Below are 22120 nucleotides of genomic sequence, written 5' to 3' on the forward strand. Positions count from 1 at the left end.
TTGGTTGCTTACAAACCACACCAATAAAACTAGACAGGCCCAACAGAGCCTGATTATCAAATGGAAATGGCATATGGAAGATAGGACCGTGAGCCAGGCCCCAAAAGACCAATATGCTCCATGAACAAATGGCTAGCATACCAGAAGGGACCAAGCAATGTGTAGGGGATGCTCTGGCCCCTCTTGTGTATACCTGGAGCCCAGGATTCAAGATGTTTCTGCTGACAGTATGACATGGTCTACTGATGGCTCTGGGAAACTACTAGTAGATTGGGGTCATGGAGCTGCAGCTGCCATGCAGCCAGTGGATGGCTATCTTTTGACTGAAACGGGGCATGGATGTTCTGCCCAGTGGGCCTAACCACACCCAGTGGTGATGGCCATGCCAGCCACCCCTACCACCATATCTTAATACATATTTTTCCGCCTATGGGCTGTTTTCCAACAGCCTTGCCCTCAGGTCAGGAAAATGACAACTGAGTGACAGGACTATTAAAGGACCTCTGTGTGGGAAGAACTACAGCAACAGCTTGCTCCCTAAAAGGACAAATATATGTCAATCATGTGGATTCCGAGGATACCATGGCCGCCCTTGAGAGGAATTTATGTCATTTTTTTGGATACCCCACAGGACTTCACTCTGATCAAGGAACATCCTTCACTGCCCAAGCAACACAACAATGGATGTACTTGTGCTCTCGTGGAATACAATGGGCTTTCCATGCACTCTGTCATCCACAGCCCAGTGGAGCCACCAAACAACAAAACAGCTGACTCATACAGCAACTGAAGACAGAACATCAAGACGGCCTGCTAGTGGGGTGGTCACCTGTCTGACTGGGGCAGTGTGGACACTAGACACTGCCCTCCAGTGCAAGGGAAACGCAGCACTGCAGCCCATGTTGAGAACACTGAGCCTGGCGAGGGCAGTGGTGGACCAAGCAGCTATCCGATTAGGCTGCACCTCACTATCTTCAACCATTCTTCTTTTTTCCCATTAAAGTGCACTTCCTGGGGGTGATTTGTGGACCAGGCCTCCATACTAGCCCAGACAGGGCCCTCTAAATCTACTCTGGAGGTGATGCTTTCCCCAGCTGCCTCCCCACCATGGGATCCCACAGAGGTAGTGGATGGGACCAAGGAATACCAGGGTGCTAATGTCCCTCTGTTGGCACCAGGGACATCTGATCCTCCTAGTCAGGTGAGTGACATTTTCAGACATATCGAGGTTTTACAGGATTTTCCTCCCTTCTTGGACTGGAAGATGGAGGTTGAAAGGTCTGAATCAAGCAACAAGGGCATTGAGTGCCCATAGAGGTAGTATCCTCTGGACTGGGTGCTACCCCAACTTAGCCCCACCCATATCCCATGGGTAGGGAGCACCAGAGACTCCGGGGGAGTGGGTGCTGGGGCACTCACCTGTCAATCTGCTTTCTCCATGAGGACATGGCAGCAGAGGCCTGGATGCACAACGCCTTGTTTAGATTCTCCCAAGCTGGGACTCCCATGGGTAACCTGATGAGGTGTTGGATCTGCCACCCTAGATCTTATTCTCTCACAGACCACAGTGACCCTCTCATCCGCTACTGGTAGACTACACCAGCATTGCCAGCACCACAGTGCACACCAGCAGAGCCCAAGCCCTGGCTTACCAAGTGAGGATCTTGCACCCGTCTCAGGAAAGGAAGCGAGAGTTGTCCTGTTAACTGGCCTAAGATGGCAAAATGTAATAATGACCACAACTACCAAAACCTTGGTTGGCTGGTACTTTGACCCACTGCTTTCCATGAATAAGAAGTGTCCCAGTGGCAATGACGAACATAAGGACTGTACTAATGCTAGCCCTCTCCATAGGGGCTTTATGAACAATATTGTACGGGGAAAGCTGAGTTCATGCAATTGTAACTTAGCTGGTGAATGGTGGTGTCTCCCCATCTATGAGTAGGCCAACAAATAACAAAATGGGGAAGGGGTGCTGTGTACACCCGAGGGCTACATCTTAATCTACAGGCATCCTGGGAGTGACCCCCAAACCAGGTGCACAGTGTGGGATCTTGCATGTTGGTGGGATAGAAAGCTGGCAGATGGCGGGGTCCCTGCACATTGGGCTGCTGGAGGTGCCTCTAGATGACACCCCTGGGAATGAAAGCACCACTGGGCCAGAAGCCTAAAGCTGCACACCAGGCTTACTAAGCAGGTATAACTGCCTCTAGGTTTGTGCCTTTACAAGATCTTTGATACCATTCACAGGAGTCGGTGTTCATAGAAAAATAATGACAAATCTGTCCCTGGCCATGACAAATATTGCTTCGTCTAGTATCATGGCATCGGTAGACCAGCAGACACCCCTCAACGCTCCAGGAACACTGCCCCAAGAAGGCCTGACCATCCTGCTGGTGGTAGTGGTCCTCTTGGACCTGGTGAAATGTATTCTGGCAATGGCTTGCAGATCTCAAGAATAACTGTAGACTGTGCTGGATATGCAACATACGATATAGCAAGGAACTGGCTAGAACAGCCCAGCTATGTTCCAGTACTGCCAGAACAGGATATCCTTTAACTCTTTTATCCGGTGAGTGATGTTATCCCCTGGGGTATAAACCCACGGGGTGCTGCTTCCCTAGGTCCCTCAGCTGAGAAGTGGGCAACAGGCAGATGAGATTCCAACCAGCCCTGGCAGCCCTGAACATTGGGGCAGCCAACTGGCAATGAATGTGAGCATCTAAAGTCCCTTGCTGACTATCTCTGTAAGTCATCGCCCATTTCACCTAATTTGTGTGTGGAGGAGTCTGTCTCACTGGACTCAAACTGTTAACCAGTATACAGTGAACCTGCTTCACACATACTATTTTTCCAGATGCACCAGCTCAACACAAAGCCTTGTAAGAGGAGTTCCCCAGATAGCTCTGTTACAATCTGGTATTTGTTGTCATTTCCTCTTCTCATTAATCTTTATAGTGCATATGTCACCTAATTACATTCTCAAAATGTGGCAGTCCCAGAAGGGGAAAGTCCCTGTGACATGCTCCATTTCCTCCATTCTGACGCCTACATTAGTAGTTTCTAAACCTCAATGCCAGCCAAAAGGGAAGAAAGTTAGCAAAGATGGGGTAGGCTTAATAAGAGAACACCATGCATGAATTCTCAGGTGAAATCTAACACCTATTAGTAAGTCTGAAGTCCCCATTCTCATACACATTTGGGGACATTTTGATGTGGATACATATCTCCTACTCATTAGTACGAAATCTTTTACACAGAGGACCTCAGAACCATAGTGACTAAAAAGAGAATCCATTTAGAAATCACATTTCTACACAACACTAGAGAAGGTGGGTTTCACCCTTCTTATACTGCTTCAAGGCTAAGTACCCACTGGTCTGAGACAACACGCAGCCCTCTCTGTGCTGTCCTTGGCTTCATGTCTCCTTCAGCTTCCTGGCCCCACGCAGCCACCTGGACACCACCCCCAGCAGCTTCCCACAAAGCCACACGGTGCCCAGAGTGAGCCCCAGCAGGAACACGAAGACATCCAGCAGGTACTGCTCATGCCAGGGCTGCTGGAAGGCATAGGGCTTGAGGTGCGCAGAGCCCCCTGTCTGCAGGATGTGGTCGATCCAGCCCACCAGCCGCTGGGCGGGGGTCAAGGGGTGGGAGAGTCTGATGACACTGGCGGCCACTGCTGCAGACTTGTACCTGTGGGCAGAGATGGGGCAGGGCTGTTACTGATGTGACCTCACAGCATTGAAACGTGTGAGCCTTTTCTATGTGATGCCCTAAAGACTGCATTTCAAGGTCAATTTGTTGGCCTGATTACCAATTGTCTAGCTGGGTCACATTGAAAAGTTCAAAAATGATACCTACATGCAAAAATCTGTGCTTAATGCTGAAACTTTCAAACTATATAAAGGAGAGTCAGTCTGTAAGGACTAGTCCCTACTCCAAGGGAGCTTATAGGAAAATTATATGATGTAATTATTATATATACAAGGGCTGTCCAGAAAATATCCCACCATGTAATATGAAAAATTAGGAAAATTATAGCTAGTTACTTGCTGGACAGCCCTCGCATACATGGAACACCTATTTTGTGCCAGTGTCTAGACTGGGTGAAAAATGTCACTCTGGGGACTGCCAGGCCCAGGACAATTACTACACATTCCTCCACCATTGAAGGATCATATTGCCCAGGGCTGACTTCCTAGACCGCTGTCTGCAAATTTGCACCACAAGCTTAGTACTATCCAGTGCTTGATTGAATTCTCTGCTGTCACCGTCTTGAAATTCTTAAACTTTACAACAAGAACCCTTACATTTTCATTTTACACCAGGTCCCACAAACTATCAAGCTGGCCCTGGGGATGTACAGTGACTGGATGATTCCAGACACTGCCAGAATGATCCACCCAGCCCAGAATGACTCATTCCCAAAGGCCAGTGGATCATGGTCATTTAGGGTCTAAGACTTCAAAACTCCAAAGGAAGCTACAAACTTCTACTTCAGTACATGAATATCCACAACACAGGACACTGCAAATATTACAACTACTCTGGGATTATCTGACACCTACAACTTAACAACTGTTCTAGGGCTAAGAACCATGAGCTACGCGGTTCCTTACCAGTCATAGAACTGAAGGTGATTCAATGTCTCCTAAGCCTTGACGGTTATGCCCTTTAAAGCTTAATTAGTCACTAAGCCCCACTTAGTTATAAGAAAGACAATGTATATTTATCTCTTGAAATAATGTCATTGTGTTGGATGAGCATTTAGTTACCTAGAGGTCACTGGGACCACGCTATACCTCAATTGACCAAAACTCATTAGCTGAAACTTCATTACTTTGTGGCAGGCCCTGTGCTATAAAAAAGAAAATGTACACCTCTATCTTCACATGACGTCATTGTGCTGGATGGGCAGTTAGTTACCTAAAGGTCACTGGGACCTTTCTATAGCTCACTTGACCAAAACTCCTTAGCTACTTCCTTTGTGGCAGGCCCTGTGCTAGGCACTGGGAACATGGTGGAAAACAAGAGAACACACTGCTATATGCATGAAGATCAACATTCTCTTCTCTCTAGTGCGGGGGGACAGATAATAAGTAAAACATAAATAAATGAGGTAACTACAGCCCCTACGAAGTGTTAAGGAGGAAATAATATAGTTGGAGTGGGCAGCAAAAGAGGCCAACTAGGACTTTCTGGCATGAAATCTATGAACAAATGAGTTAGAAAATAGACTAAATGACATGAAGGGGCCTCTCTAAGAAGAGCAGGGAAGGAGTGTTAGAGAGCAGCATGAACAAAAACCCACGAGGGAAAGACTGTGGAGTATTTGGAGAACAGAAAGGCAACATCCTGTGCCAGCTGGATTCCACTAGAAGAACTGCAAACATAAGAGTTCTCAAAGAGCCCCTGTGTATGTAGTTTGGGTGCCCCAAACACAAAAGGTAGAAAGTGATTCTTGGCATCTAACATAAATTGCTCTAGTCTTGCTCTCAGAAGACACAGGTCAGCTCTTAGCATCACACACACATTATCCCATGTCCCGGGAAATACAGTTTGCATAGAAACACGGGACAACTCAGTGCCCTTAGTGTTCGTGCCTCACCCACCCGAAGGCAGCACACACTTGACGGCGGCATACCTCTCGTCTTCTATGACTTGTTCCATCTTAAGAGCCAATGTCTCTGCCTTCAGCTCCTTTAAATTAATAGAGACACCAAACTTTTTGGCTTCTACTCGGACCATGTTTTCTGGCTGGTCTCCAAAAACAGGGATGCCCACCATGGGCACCCCATGCTGGATGGCCTCCATGATGCTGTTCTGCCCGCCATGGGTGACCAACAGACGGATGCTGGGGTGAGCTGTTGCAAAGGAGAAAAGGGTGCAATATTGAGGATGATCGTTTTAGAAAACCAGATCAAGCAGGGAAGGCATGAGAAAAGGCCAAGGAGACATAGAGGTGTGTTGGAGCCATTGTATAGAATGATATAGCTTAGGGCACATCCAAGGAAGCAGTTCCAAGGTGCTAGATTCCAAGCCATGCTGTGTATAGAGCCTTTTCCAAGCCCAGGTAAGACTGAGAACCCAGGGAGTTCTATAAAAAAGAGGGCTACAAGGCACATATCGCCCCTCCATCCATCCATCCTTCCTTCTCCCTGTCCTTTCTGTGCTCTCTTTGCTTCTCTCATCTGTATTCCCTCTCTTGTGTTTCTCTCTCTGTCTCTACCTCCCCAGTCTGTCTGTCCTGAGCTCTTTGTTATCCACTGACAACTAATTTCTTTCTCTTTAACTCCTGATCCATTCTTTGCCATCACAATCCATGTGTTGCTGGACTAGTATGGTAGTCTCCATCATGTGACAAGACCCTTCAATGCTAAAGTATTTCCAGTTCCTGTCCCTGCCTCCCAGCAGTATTTGGAGCTAACTAAAATTATTGTTATCATGAACAGTCCCTCTCACCCAGAGTAACTCAGCTGAAAACAGTATCAGAATCTCCTTACCTCTTCTTGGAAATGAGAATCCTGGGTTATAGAATTAAAGATATTAAAGAGTTAAAGAGATGAGTTTGCAGAATTGGGGCCAGGAATGTGTTTCTTAAATGCTTCAGGTATTTTGAGCCTTATCTTGGTTATGAGTGTTTGCTCCACTCAGTGCTGTGTACTGGGGGTCTCTAACAAGTAGTATCGGGAGCTCAGAAACTGGCTGCAATGAAGAAACTGTCTAGACCAGACAACTTGGTAAAACAAATCACGAGCTGCGAAGTTGCTAAGCTTGGCACAAAGCTATGTTGGCACATCCTAAAGTCAATATTGCCATCAATGTTGTGAAGATTGAGTTGCTCAGACCCTTTCTGGATTTAGAGGATGTCTCTCTGTGTGGATGTGTGTTTGTGTAACTACATGTGGCTGATCTACCCCTCACAAAGCCACTAACAGAGTGGCAGCATCCTCTCTCAGAGTATATTCTCAGAGTTCACAGGTTGTCTTGCATTTTGGGTGACCTGGTCCAAGACTAAATACAGTAGGGTTGAGGGGACATGACAGGAATATCACTACTAGCTGCACACGTCAGACAGGGATAGAAAAGAAGGACGAAAGTTGGCTGTTTTGGCATCTGATCCCTTAGGAAAAATAGGCTGATTCCTCAAGACCTCCAGCTGTCGGCTCCTTCCTGCCCCCTAGAGCCTTACCTTTACCCATGGGCAGCTCGTTTCTGGCTGAGACAAATGTCAAGCTAGGGGCCAGAGCCCTGAAGAGGCCCAAACACAGGACAATGGAAAGAGAGGAACAGGCCTGGGCAGCCCTTACCCAGGAGGTCTCTCTGAGGAAGCCAGTCCATTAGTTTCACATTTGTGGACACGTTGGCATCTTTGGGCCAGTGAGAATGCTTACACTTCCATATCACCCCTTGGTGGAGGTGGGCAAAGGCACTGTTCATCTCCTTAAGGATTTCCCGGAAGCTAGTGATCTTCACCATGGAGCCCATAGCCACAAGGACAAAACCAGAGTTCCCAAACCTGGCAATAAAATTCTCCAAGTCCTGGAGAGGGATAAACAAGCAAAGAATACAACACAGTTACTTGGGAAAGCAGCAGAATGCAAGTCACACTATACCCTGACACACCCTCTTATCAGTGGCTCTCAACAGTGCCGTGACATCACTGTCCTGAAACAGTTATCATGGCCCCTGGGACGCTCAGCACCCCTGCACTGTTGACACCTGTGTGGGTGAGAACAGCTCTCTTCTTTCAAACCCTGACCCCAGATTCTGGGCTGTTCCTCTTCCTCCATGCCAATCCATGTTCAGGGAGTCAGGGTCATCTCAGGCCTTGATGTCCAAGGCCAGACCAGAGGTGGTGGTCTGGGACAGCACCAGTTGGGGGTCAGTGCCCAGCATGGGGAGTGGGCTTCTGGAGGCTGGAATGGAGAAGCTGGGAGAACATCACTGTCAGCAGAGATGGAGGCAGAATGGGGTAAGGCTCCCCCCACCCACACAGAGTGGATCCTAATTCCACGATAATCTCAGCCACTGATCTTCATACGTATTTCATCCCCCACCACAGTGCCTCACCCACAGGACTGCAAATGATAACCACATGGGAAGGATTGTACAAAACAGCCATGCCCAGCCCCAATGGTACACCTGAGCAGCTTGTATCTTCAAGTCCCCAGGATGTTCTTAAGGAAGGTTAGTGTCTAACGTCTTCACTGTGGCTTTAACACAGATTTGTCACTTCTTATTTCCAGATATGTTCTCGACCCTGATTCTCTCTGCATTTTTGCAGCTCCCCTAAGCTCCCAACTCCTCATCCTATTATGTGGTCGGGCCCCTACTGGATCTACACAGCCCATCACTGTCTGATTAGCCATCTTGTCACCCTTTCTATAACGACTAAATCAACCAAAGACCATTGTATAAAAATTGAAAATAAAGAGAAGGTGATGTTTATTAAAAAAGCATGTGTGTCTTAGAGATATTCCAAACCTCACTGCCATTATTTCCTCACAATGATTTGCTCCCTTTACTTTATGGCCAAAGCCTGCCCCACCCTGTGCCCCTGCCCCACAACGAAAGCTCCACTCAGTCCCCCTTTCCTTTGCTCATGCATTAGTCCATCCAGCCAAAAAGCCCAGGGTATCCAGGGAGTCTAGCATCATGGCCAGCCCACCTCTCCCTCCTCATGTGGGCCCTGCTTTACCTGCATGGGGGCCTCCCTCCCTCCCAGTGTCATTCCTTTAAGCTCCTGTAACCAACGTGAAGCCCATCTCCCCTTGGATCACCCCTAGCTCCTCCTGCTCACTCACTGCCAGGTGAGGAGAAAAGGAGTGGGTATTTGGTGACCTCAAGGCCAAGACCAAGTCCAGGCCCTCAGGACCTCTCAAATTTATGGTGCTGGGAAGGTCACCTATGTCACCTGCACCTCCATCTTTCTTCATTTATAAAATTACAGAGGATCACACCTATGGGAGCAGGATGTGGTCCATGACAACTGCTGCAAAATGGCAACCCAGTGCTAACAGGCAGCAGGCAGCCAACTGATCTTAGCTGTCCTTATGGGGTAAGACCACCAGGGCTTAGGGGCCCCATTACTGAGGCCTTAGGAGGGGGGCAGGTGAAGAAATGCTGCCCGAGCAGGAGTCAGAGATAAGGGCACAAGTTAACTACCTAGTTGGTGGGCATTCCAACCCTCTGGGAGTACAGCAAACTAGAACCCACCTTAAAGCCTGAGGGGCCTTATGCCTAAATACCTGCAGAGCCACTTGACATGAAATCCACCCATAGCTTTAGAGGAAGATTGCAAAATGTCAGCCCGGGAGAAGGGATGCCAGGCTCCAATTCTTAAAACACACCAGGTTGAGTTCCTTCTCTCCCCTTTCTCAGTAGAAGGCCTCAATTAATGGGGAGCTATCCTTCCAGTAAGAAGTACTGATCTCTTTGTTCCTCAATCGAATGGGCCAAAGCTGCTGGGTTCAGAGATACTATATATACATACCTTGAGGTGTAGTTGTGCTTAGTAAAGAACTGTGTGTTCCTGCTGCTATAGATAAAAGAATAATCAGCTAAGGCATCTTGTGACTTTTCAAAGAGACTTGAAATTTCTACACATTGTAAACCATGAGCTTTTCATGTGAAATCTTTGTAATCTATAGCATGAAAAAGAGAATAAAAAAGGGAGCTAGAGTCACTCAGTGCCACCTGGCTCACAGGAATGCTGGTGGTCCCCTGACTTCCCCACACCCTTTCACCTTACTTTTTGTGTTGGTGTCTTTCTCTCTCCCATATCTTGCAGTGCACGCTGCCCAGGGACCCGATTATATCGGAGGCGTTGCAAACCCCTATTACTGTCCTCCCTTCTAGAACCTTCTACAGCAGGAGATCCGAGTCCAAACTGCTTATTCAAATCTACCAAAGTATAAATTACAGTAGCCTGGGCCAACCTCAGACAAATCAGATCACAAGATCTAGGTGGACCCAGGAGCCAGGGCTGTACAGGCAGAGGACTGAGATGGCACCTGCAGTTCCATGGAATACTGGGTATGACACCTGCCATTCTGGCTGTCAGTCGGTCCCACACAGTCCTGCCCACTTACTACCTGTCTCACAGCATCGTCAATAAGTAATTTATTTTCCTGAACATTATTGCATGCAATGGGCATTAACTACATATTTATTATACACATGGTCATGCAAAATGCAAATGAAAACAGTAACTGTCATAAATGCTTATCATAGCAAGCCCAGGACCAGGGTGAGGCAAGACAGCAGCCAGAGGAGCCCACAGGAGCAGGCCTCAATCTCAGGAGCATGAAGGGCCCAGCACTGTACTAGCACAGCCCTGAAGGGGAGACCCTCCTCACACAGCAGGCCCTAGGGACCTCCCTCACCTGGCTCTGCTTCAGTCTCAGGATCTGGCTGGCACAGGGCAGCCAACAACCATGTACTGAAGGCCTTGGCATGAAATCCAAATTAGTGCTAAGGGTGTACTTACTTGTGGTACTGGTTTAGTGGGTTTGGCCATTAAGCCTCCAACATAAACGGTGTTGGGAAGTAGGGGCCGGGCAAAGTCAAAGGCAAAGTCAGAGTTAACAAACCACAGCTCTGCTTTCAGTAGGAGTTGAGACAGAACTGGCCTCGAGCCTTCTGGGAAATGCTCGCTGATGGTGTTGTCATACATAGACTGAACTTGCCATTGCCTCCTGGAGAAAGTAAAGAAAGTCAGAAAGTTCTTCACTCGGCCCCAGAAGTCCATGTGGTCAGTTAACAAGGAATTGTATACTGGAACATAAGACAAGGGGCTTGGGAGCCCAAAGTCCACGTTTGCAAATGAGGTGGTAAGAACTGACACAAATGGCTTGCCAAGCTTCTCAGCAATCAGGAAATGGCAGTAGTCAAAACCATCGACTATCACCAGGTTGAAGTTCTCATTCTTTAAGGAATCCATGATATCCCTTCTGCTTAGCAAATGACTGCACTGAAACCCAAATTGCTCTATGAACTTTAAAAAGTTTTCATATATTCCTCTGTAAGAAAGAAAATAAATGATAAATATTCATGGGAGGTGTTGAATTCACAATACATTAAAGAAACTTGAGATACACAGACAATATCTTAGAGAACCAAGAGCATAACTAGCAGTAGCACACACATTCATACAGTTTCCCACAAACACACTCTGCCATGGTCATTGTGGTTCCAATGTTTATGCTCCCTAGAGGGCACCCTTCTCCCCTCTCCTTTCCATCCAGATCCAAATCCCATCCATCATCATGGCCAATTCATGGCTCTTCTGTTCTGGGAGCCATCTCTGACTGAATCAAATCTCACAGTTCTATGTCTCCTTGATAAATTCTGTCATACTCTGTTTAACCCTCCTTCATCCAGTGACTTTTTATGAGTGACTTTCTTGTTTTCCCACCTAGACTTGTAGGTAAATTGATGATAGACTTTATCAATATTGTATATACTAATTTTTTATCATTGTGTGTTTGCATATCAGACATTGCCTCAATCAAGAAACACTGTTCATATTAGAACCACAAATGTTAGCCAAAAATGAAAATTTCATCTTTCTATGTCTGGGAATTAAGCAATGGAAAAAAACAAAAACTAAACACAACCTGGTTTTGAAACACATGATTATCCTTTCCACTACAATGTAGGCTGGAGTAGTTAGAGAAGAAAATGCCAAAGCTGTACTGACATTTAATTAAGGGACCTTTCTTCTTGCAATGTGTTCCCTGCATTTTCTTCAAAGGATATGATCCTGTATTCCAGCATGCTAAGGAAATCAATGAGGATGCCCATGCAAGAGCTCATAGGTTCCAGGGCTCTAGATATGAGGAGCCTGTTGGGCTTCAAGTACTGAAAGAACCAATGCCCTGGCACAATTGTAACCTGAACATCACTGCACCATTGCTCTTTACTTAGGGATTGCCCTGAGGCTGAGAACTTATAAGGTATATGCTGATCGCTGCCTAACTTTAAGGCCAGCTTCAAGTCACATAAAAGTGTTGCCTGAAATCATCCTTGTTTGTGCATTTTTAAAGAGTTTCATAACAAAGGAATGATTGCCAGATAATTTGGACAATCTCAGTAATGCATAACAATTTTTAGAATATAGTTTGTTAATTATATTTTAAAATTATTTAGAAAATTTAAAAATGGTATGGATGCGTTATTTCTCATATTTGTCCTTAAAAATAATAAACTGGGGGAGAAGAGACAAGGTATAAAAATCTATAACTCATAAAACTCATTAAAATCTATAACTCACTGTGCAAGATGATATAGGCTAAGTGTCAAATGGGTGGGTTAGATAAGACCTATAGAGGAGGGAATGTGGTCTCCCAGTTTGAGTGAGGAAAAAAGCTTTATGGAAAAATTCAGATTTGAGCATCACTTTGACTACTGATTATAATTTGCAAAGAAAGGAGAGGTGTACGGCCGCTGTAATTAACTAAGATAGGCATGGATTTCTCTCTTTCCTCTTTTATTTCTAAGATTCAAATATTATCTGTTCCTTTCCATTCTAGATGAAGCAAAAGTAGTCAGTTTCATGTCTCATTTTGTACCAGGTTGGTTGCTTTATAAAAGACCTTGACATGGCCAAATCTTCAACTTCTGAAGAAGCAATATTCATAAGTCTTCCCTTTATTTTTAAACATGTATGAGAAGAAGGGAGAAAAAAAAGAGGAAACAAGTGGCTCTGATATCCCCATTGATGATGAGAAGATAGGGGCCATATCCTTGTCTCTGTGTTGGGGAAATTATAGGCAAAGTTTGTAGGTGACATGTAGGAAAGAATTCCCTGAAGGAACAACCTTTCACTTTGTACAGAAATACATTCATGCTCGGAGCATGAGGACAGCACAGAGTAAGGAAGAATTTCCCGTGATTGTACCAAATCTAACAACCTATCATCTATCCACCCACCTATCGTCTAGCTGTCCTTCTATGCATCCATCCATCTATCTAGCCATCCATTTCTCTTTTCTTCATTCCAGATTTCCATGCATCCATCCATTCATTGGTATGATTAAAATAGTGACTCTCTGGTTCAAGGAATAAAAAACTACCTGCCATTGAAAGCTTCTTCTATAAAGAAATTGAAACGCTTGTTAAGTTCTTTTTGATGATCTTCAGGTAGAAACCAACGCATAACTTGGTATGATTTTTCCTCCTCTTTAAAATCTAAGAGAACAGCAATGGGTTACAAAAAAAGAACTATGCCCACAACATGGTAACATTAGCACAATAATATCAAACATTTTATTCCAATGAATAAAATGGAAATTTTATTCCAATTTTATTCCAAAATTTCATTCCAATGAATAAAATTTATTTATATTTATTTGATTGTTTGCTTTCTGAAATGCATTATCTTTTGTTTCTTTCTCATTCATTCAGTTTTATATACTGATGACATTTATTGAGACCCTTGCAATTATTGCTGATTGTTTTTTCAATTTAAAGTTATGGCAAGTTCCATTTAAAGCTTTCTTTAAAGGTTCAGCTATTTGTCTCACTTTACAGGTAAGAAAACAAAGGCTAATTTAGTTTAAGATAATCTGTCAAAATTACACACATAGGAAGTGACAGTTTGGATTTAAATACAGTATAGGTCTGTTTGATTCCAGAGCGTCTGCTCTTTCTGTTTTAGAAAAAAAGTTGGCTTTTATTTTTTGAAGTGATATATAAACATAATTTTTAATTCAATGGAAAAGTACTAACAGGTGTAATTAAAATACCCATCTCCTGCATCACTACTTACCAGCTTGGATCCTTCCACGTTACCTGTGTGTAATAAAAAATCTGACTTCATTTTGGATGTTGGACCCTGGACAGTCTTCAAGCCCCATCTTCCTGTCCCCCTTTGTGCTTCATCTGGGCAAACTGGTAAGAAACCCCACACGACACACACTCCCTCCCTTAGCCTGGTAGGAGTTTCAAACCATGCAAGTCAAGTCAATTGCAGGGAACCCTCATGCCATCCCAATCCCTTCACATAATAAAAACTCAAGCCAGTCATCCTTCCCTGCTCTGTAAAGCCATTTTTTCAGATTCACTTGGAAGTTTGTCCTACTCTTCCAAAACAGCCTCATTTTATAACTAATAAACCTTTCATGCCCTCTTATTCACACGTGCTTTCAGCAGATGACACCCAAGTAAAATTTTGTACAGGGGTTGGGGCTAGATTAAGGCACAGTTTCACATATTAAAGCCTCCATACCCAATCTAATGGAAGTTGTAGACTGTATTCAAGTAGTTACTGGCAAATACTTTGCACTCACAGATTTGGCTATTATGTTCTCTCCTGAGCCTATTTCAGCAGGCTCTCAGCCACAGCCTACCTTCCCCTAGGAAGGAGCACAACACACCTGTAATGGGCAGCCCATGGAGTACCTCAACAGCCCTATTGCCCAGTCTTTGCTAGCGACATCCTGCATTCAGCTTTCTCTTGGAGTACAGGTATGACCTTACACTAAAGATGTCCTTCTCTGTGGTGATTCATTTGACACACTTATTCAAGACATAAAAATATTCACAGAGAAGCTCAAAAAAGCTTGGCACTATCTTAGAAACAATGTGGAGCCTCTCTGGGCGCACAATGTTATAAGCCCAAGATCATTTAGGGCTTTTTGCATTCTAAAGAGAACATATTCCTCATGTATTAGTTTTACTTAAGAGCATTCATTACTTAATAATCAGCCCATTTGCAATACGGCCTCTATAACAAAAGGCTCTGGAATCTATACAAATTGTGATAAAATAGGCTCTTCCCTTAGTGCCCCCAGGGACACCTTCAATATAAAGGCTTTTCCAACCTTCTCTTATGCCTCAGAGAGTCTGCTTGACCACCTAACATGGCAGTATTCGGTTCCTATTGCTGCTATAACAAATGACTACAAACTTAGTAGCTGCACAAAACAAATGTAGTATCTTACAATGCTGGAGGTCAGAAGTCTCCAAAATGAGTCTCATTAGAAGAAAATATCATGTGGAAAGGGCTGAAGGCTCTAGGAGGCAATCCACCTTCTTGCTTTATCAGCTGCTAAAGGCTGCACACCTGTCCATTCCAGTGGGCAATCTTAAACTCTAATTTTTTTCTTTTATCATTATTTCTTTTATGACTCTCCTACCTTCTTCTTTTTTCCTCCTCATCCTCCTCCTCTTCTTCTTCTTCTTTGTTTCCACCTTTGAGACAGAGTTTCCCTCTGTTGCCAGGGGCTACAGTGCAGTGACATCATCACAGCTCACTACAACCTCAAATTCCTGGGCTCAAGCATCCTCCTGCCTCAGGCTCTCAGAGTACTTTGTAGTACAGGCGCACACCAAGCCCAGGTAATTTTTCAATTTTTTTGTAGAGATGAGGTCATGCTTTTTTGCTTAGGCTGGTCTGCAACTACTGGCATCAAGCAATCCTCCCACCTTTCCAAAGTGCTGGGATTACAGGTGTGAGTCAAATGCCCAGCCAATCCTTTTTTTCTTTATAAGAACTCCTGAACTACAATGGACCCATTGGGATAATCCAGGATAATCTTCCCATTTCAAAGGCCTTATATTACTCATATCTCCAAAGCTCCTTTTGCCATGTAAGATAGCATATTCATAGCTTCCATGGATTAGGGCATGGCTATCTTTGAAGGGATGTTATGTGCCTACCACAGTCTGCTCTCTGGCCACCAAACATTGCACCTGGATTGACAATGCATTCATCCCATCCCAACATCCCCCAAACTATCAAGTGATTAAATCAATTCAGAGTGCAAAATCTCATCTAAGTCTTATCACCTCAAAGTTTCAAATCACATCACCTGAATTATGTAAATCAGGTATGGATTAGAGTCTGGATGGGATCTATCCGGGAGCAAAATTGCTCTTCATCAGTGAATCTATGAAAGCAAGAAAATAGTTATCTGCTCCCCAAAATCAATAGTGGAATAGGCATAGGATACTAGTGATAGACATTATTATTTAAATAGGGACACAATAGAAAGGAAAAAAACGAGTCGCCAGTCCCAAGATATTTTGACACCAACTGGGCAAAGAAAATTAAGTTTTAAGGACACAGAATAATCCTCTGGTCTCCAGTTCAGCCCTCTGGGCTTGAAGCTCTGCCCTCTGGGCTCACGGCTTCACCCTCAGAGTTATCCTCCTTTTCCAGGAAGGCTCGCATGTTTGCAGCTGAGGAGTTTATCAATCTATATCCGCCTCTTAGTATTTTGGAAGTCCAACAGTTTTCTTCCCTGTCATTCTCTCTCTCTTGTTCTTTTCAGTCCAAATTGGCGGTGGTTTTGCTGGCATAAAATTCTCAGGTACATTGGGGATCTCCTGTGTTTGTCATGAAAGTTCACTTCACTGGATAGAGGCTGCTGCACAGAACTTTCTAGATTACTTCATTTTATTTATGGCTTCTGCCACTATGGGAGAAGGGGTCCATGAATCATACACCTAATTGCAGGATAAGTCACTGGGTGGCCTAAGACTGACCCTGTTCTTCCCTCTGCTTTCTCACTTACAGTTCTCAAGAATAACTGTAGAATGTGCTAGGACTGCAACATCTTGAGATAGGAAGAAACTGGCTTGAAGAGCCCATGCTCTGTTCCAATTCTCACTAGAAACAGGTTGTTTTTCCATCTTTAGCCTAGTGTTTCAGGTTTCCCCAGAGTATAAACCCAGGGTGGGCTGCTTTTCACAGACCTTCATCCACAATACACGTGGGGCATGCACACTTGAGACTCCATTTGACCCACGCAGCTTTTTGAGCCTTAGGAGACCAGCTGGCCATGAACCTTGGGCTTCCATTGTCCCTTGCTGCCTATTGAAAGTAAGAATCCACCTCATGTAACTTGTATAGAGTGTGTTCTGTCTTGCCAAACTCAAACAAGTTCATAACCAGTACACAGTGAACCTGCCTCACACTAATCTCTTCAATGATCCTCTGTGTGACTCAGTACTCTCACCTTCTAATCCTTCAGAGAGATTATGAAAAGCTCGTCCAGCCATACAATTGGCTATCCTCACAACAGAAAAGGATATACTGGTTTCCTGACCTTGATACCTCTAATATTAGGATCTTTTATAATCCTAATAGGCTGAGAATTTCCCAAAACATGAAGTCCTAGTTCCGTGTTGCCTAATAGTTCTATTCTCACTTGCTCTATTTCCTCTCCTTTTACTACACACAGCAAGAAAATTTCAACCTCTATATTTCCACCAAAGTGTACTAATGGTGATTTACATAGCCTCTAAGACAACATAGATTTTCTCTACCATGTTCCTATCTTCCTCCCGAGTCATCACTAGCAGAGTTCTCAGCACATATCCACAAATCTGTTCAAGGCACTCTAGGCTTTTTCCGTTACTCTCCTTCCCATTCTTAGAGCCACCACCAATAATCCACTTGTGCTTCCCCATATTGGTTGAAGCGGTAGTACATGTGAGTTTCAGAAACTTTTGCTTCTTCAGTGCTTCTAATGTTATTTATTTTTTAAAGTCATGAATAAATAAAAAGGATAGTAAAGCATACCCAAACAAGGAGGTAATAAATTATTCAAATGTTTCAATACACCGGATTGGGCATCTGTCAGAAATAACCCAATCATGTCTTTTCTTTATTTGCAGACTTTAATGAAGCTCTAATGATGTGAACAATGGAAATGTTGTTTCAAAGCTTCAGACACATCTGTGATGAGGGACTGTTAAAAGAAACTCTATATTCCTAAAACTGTGATAAAATGGAAGAAATTCCATGAATTCTTTTAATTGTTTATAGATTTTGGTGTGTGTATATTTGTTAAAGGGTAGAGTGTCAGTAGCTTTCATTTATTCCTCAATAATAATATTCCTTATTCCATGGGAACTGCTACAATTAATTTTTTAATCTAATTTCAATTTTTCACTTATTCCAATTTTTGAAACTAAGATATAATTATATTAAAAATCAATATACTACAATATATTTAACCAGCTGTCCAGTCAAGGTAGATGCAAAGGGATATAAATAATGATCAGTGAGGAATGGGTTATCTAATCCAGAAGATGATTAAAATGGCATTGAGCAGGAACTCAAACAAAATTTGTGTATCAATGGTCACAGCAGCATTATCCATGATAGTCAAAAAGTGGAAACAAACCAAATGTCCATCAATGGATGAATGGATAAACGAAATGTGCTATATATGTCATCTAAACCACAAGAGGGTTTCAGTCTAGATCTAGTTGCTTCTCGCACAAAGATCCAATTATGGATTCAGAGTCTAGACAATAGACAAAGGAATTTTTACTATGACAGAACAATGGTCCCAGGGGTTGGGGCAGTAGGTAATGTGGATTTACTGTTTAGTGGACAGAGTTTTAGTTTATGATGATGAAAAAGTTCTGGAGATGGATGGTGGTAAAGGTTGTACAACAATGTGAGTTTCCTTAAAGTTATTAAAATGTACACTTAAAATGGTTAAAATGGTAGATTATATGTTATGTACATTTTACTACAACAAAAAATATAAACATTAAATGAAAAAAAGTATTTGCAAAATGATTTGTTTTAAACGCCTGAACACGAACAAAGCCTAAGGTGACCTATGAAGTTTTCTTTTAAATAATATCTCAGAATTTTGTTTCTCAAAGATTTTTGGATTTCTTTAAATTAAGGCCTGAGTAATATTTTTATATTGAGTAATGCAGAGTCGCAGGTGCGAAAACCACCCAACTGTCGTATTAATCTGTCATGTGACCTTGAGCAAATCCTCTAAGTTCTCTGGACTTCTGTTTCTCTGTGGGGCAGAGAAGAAGAATTGACAAGATTTATGAGGAGCTTTGTTTTAGCTAAAATTCTTTGGATCTGAGGATTCACTTAAGAATTTATGACGTCACTATGCACATAGTCATGGACAGCCATTTATTTTTCAAGACTATAAGATCGTCCCAGTGTCAGATTCTATTTTAGCTGCATAAATAAGGGGCTCCCTAAGAAAGCTTCCTTAAATGTCAGATATCATAAAAAGGGGAAAGAGCAATTTAGGACATGTAAAAAGAAAAATAATCCTTCCATATAAGAAATGTTAAATGTGACCAAATACTTCATTCAGTATATTTCTAAGCACATTATAAAGTAGAATTTATTAAAATAATGTGTGGATGGTTGCTTGGGATGGAGTAGAAGTCAAGTTAGACAGAAAAATATAAGCGTATGGAGAGTCAATTCCTGGTAGCCAGGGATTAAGAAGCTTTCCAAGAGTTTACATGCAAACACATGTACATATACCTTTTTCATGTTTTCAATCAAATTGCATTTTTGAAAACATTTTGCTAAACCTTACTATGCAGAAGGCATTTTTCTCTTTGCCTTGAGTAGTAGAAATCAAGAATTAGTGAGAAAAGATACCTGATATAAAAGAATCTCCTCTCTGGTGAAGCATGGTGACATTATGACCATGATCTTGAAGAATCTCAGACACCCGGTCCATCAGTAGATAATGGCTTCCACCTAGGAACAATGCACAACTTCAATTCTGTAATGATGAGAACACAGCGTCTGAAGCAGGTATGGTGATAAGTCAAGGAGAGGCAGGGTAGGGAAACAGGAAGTTGAGAGTGAATAGAGGCAGATGAGGTTCCTCAGTCTCTCCATCTCCCTCTGGGCATGCCGCAACACCTGCACCCAGACCATGGCTACACAAATTCTTAACCTGTGGCATCCCCAATCAAAAACTGCCACCTGTGACTCATAGTCTCCATGTCAGTGTGATAAGTTTCTTCATGCTTAGTCCTTAAGAGTTCCTCATCCTCAGGTGTAGGCTGCATTTTAACCAAGCCCAAATGGAGATGGCCTGTCCAAAAGAAATATTATTGGATGCATTGATAGAATTATAGGCATGGTGTTATACATAACAGGTGAAGAGTCACCTAACAAGCAGCCAATCAGAGCTTTCCCTGAGATACTTCTTTTTCAAAATGTATGTACTGTAGGACATTGAAATATACTGGAGTTAAAAGATGAAGGACTTGAAGCCAGGCTTGGTGGCTCATGCCTATAATCTTAGCACTCAGGAAGGCAGAGGTGGGAGGATCACTTTGAGGTCAGATGTTCAAAACCAGCTTCAGCAAGAGCAAGACCCCACACAAACAGCAGACATGGTGGGTCTTGGGAAGCCAGGCGGCATTATGTGGCAAAGGCTGGGATTATAGCACCTAAGGAACTACACCAACTCCCTTTGGAGTCTCAGTAAGGGGGACAGTTTACACTCAAGAAGTAAGGAAGCTCTTTTTCTTCCTTGCTACTAGGAATCAGAAAGAAAAAATAGGTTTCAAATAGACTCGCGCAGTCTCTTAAACAGTGATATCGAAAGTCACCACTGAAAAGTGCTTCTGAGTAGCAGTTGTGGTGAGGAGGGTCCTGGGGAAGGAAACCCTGAGTCAGTTCCTCCCATGCCATAGGGAGGCTGGGTGAGCTCCTGCAAAAGAAAGGCGCCCTGCTCCCCTGACCCTCAGGTGCCCTGTCAGGAAATCAAAGTGGGGGCCAAACCAGATGAGGGAGTGATGGTTCCTTCCAGATCTCAGATCCCCTGCTCTGGGTGAGCTAAAAAGTGATCTAATAGAACCCATTATGAGTTGAAATGAAGTCTTGGGTAAGTCCATCCTGAGATGACCCATTTATCCACATACATGTTTCTTCTAATCTTCTATTCCCTTTGAAGCAAAAGTAAAGGAAATAAACTGAGATCATAAAATGCAGAACTCACTGTCCCATGAATCCTTCAAAAACTTTCAGCAACACAAGTGAAAGGAAAGAGGCTCTAAAACATCCAAATGACCTGGGTCCTCCCTCAGCCCTGGGCATTTCTGCAGGTTTTCCCTGGATGGAAACACTCCACTGTGTTTCCTGTCATGAAACACTTTCCCTGCTTCACCTTTATACCAGATGAAGATTCAGAAAATGTGCAGTGCTACCCCAGAGTGCCTTCTGTGGCCTCCAAGAGCCTGAAAACACTTATCATAGATTCTGCTGAATGCTATGTGCACCCTGCCCCCTGAAGTTTAGGGTGAGCCTCTGAACATCCCATTGAGCCCTGCAGAAGGCAGCCCAAAGGCCCATGCCCTGGGATGGATCTCAGACCTCTGGCACCAGCCCTGCACAATGGGGAGCATATCCTGAAAAGGAAGATAGAGGTGAGGATTTTGTGTTTTCTGCAAAACTATCCTGTCCACCTGAGCAGTAGAGGCCCCTCTCTGCCCCACAATCATGCCATTTTCTCTCTCCTCCAGCCCGCTACACAAGTGCAGGCTGGAAAAACCACATGGATGACGCTCAGATCAAGCACTCTTAGCCTGAGCCCTGGAGGCAAGGGTTACTGTGCCACATGCCACGCCTGCCTGCATTTTCTAGCCAAGCACTCACCCATTGTAGATACTGTCAGGATTTTGGCAACCTCTGAAAGCAGGATCCCAGGGAGAAGGGAGCCCAATAGAAGCAGCATCCAACGCCCAGCCATGCTCTCTCTTGCAACAGCCATGGAGCCCAGCCTGGGCTGTACACCCTGGGCCAGGCTAAGGGACCCTATGTGCCTCAGTGCACCAAAGACACTCACTGTGAGTTTGGGAAGAGGTAGGAGACCGCCAGTCTTCTGTCATCTCCTTTTGCAGTTCTGCCCTCCTCCCTGGGTGCTGCTCTATTGGACAATCTGCTGCCAAACCACCAGCTGTCAGTAGGAGGGGTTGACAAGCCAATCCTTAACCCTGCTCTGTCCATGTAATCACAGCACTCCCTGCCCAGAATATACTGTGAGCCAGGAATGCCAGGGACACTGATGGCACCTCCACTCCCAAGTGACCTGCCTGGTGCTCTACCTCCTTTCTAGCTGCCTATTCTATTGCTTCATCCTCACACCACATGTCTTCAAGGACCTGCTTATAATCTCTAGCTGGTGTCCCAAGCTCCTCTCTGTGGAATTTAATACTGAAAGCAAACCACTTTACCACCCCTGGACTATCTCTCTGAGGACAACTTTAGAAGGTAAGATTCATGAAGAGGGCTAGTGGTGTGACTCTGGAAGTCAAGGTCTTTCCCTGGAGGACTGAACTTCTAAGGCAAAGACTATCATTCTAAATGAGC

General features: G+C 44.0%; 1 protein-coding gene across 2 annotated transcripts; it reads right to left on the reverse strand.

Moving 5' to 3' along the window:
* Positions 1-3419: 3419 nt before the first annotated feature.
* Positions 3420-21500, reverse strand: LOC105855455 (UDP-glucuronosyltransferase 3A2-like). Of its 2 annotated transcripts, XM_012736429.2 has the most exons (7): positions 21407-21500; positions 19394-19495; positions 13083-13197; positions 10496-11027; positions 7314-7545; positions 5648-5867; positions 3420-3696 (listed from the first exon to the last, which is right to left on the reverse strand). In XM_012736429.2, exons 1-7 carry the CDS (start codon positions 21498-21500, stop codon positions 3420-3422), a joined length of 1572 nt encoding a protein of 523 aa, XP_012591883.2. The 2 variants fall into 2 exon arrangements, with proteins under 2 accessions (XP_012591883.2, XP_012591884.2); XM_012736430.2 differs by lacking the exon at positions 19394-19495.
* Between the last annotated feature and the right edge of the window lie 620 nt (positions 21501-22120).

The sequence above is a fragment of the Microcebus murinus genome, chromosome 11 (genome assembly GCF_040939455.1).
Source record: "Microcebus murinus isolate Inina chromosome 11, M.murinus_Inina_mat1.0, whole genome shotgun sequence".
In the NCBI taxonomy this organism is placed as follows: domain Eukaryota; kingdom Metazoa; phylum Chordata; class Mammalia; order Primates; family Cheirogaleidae; genus Microcebus; species Microcebus murinus.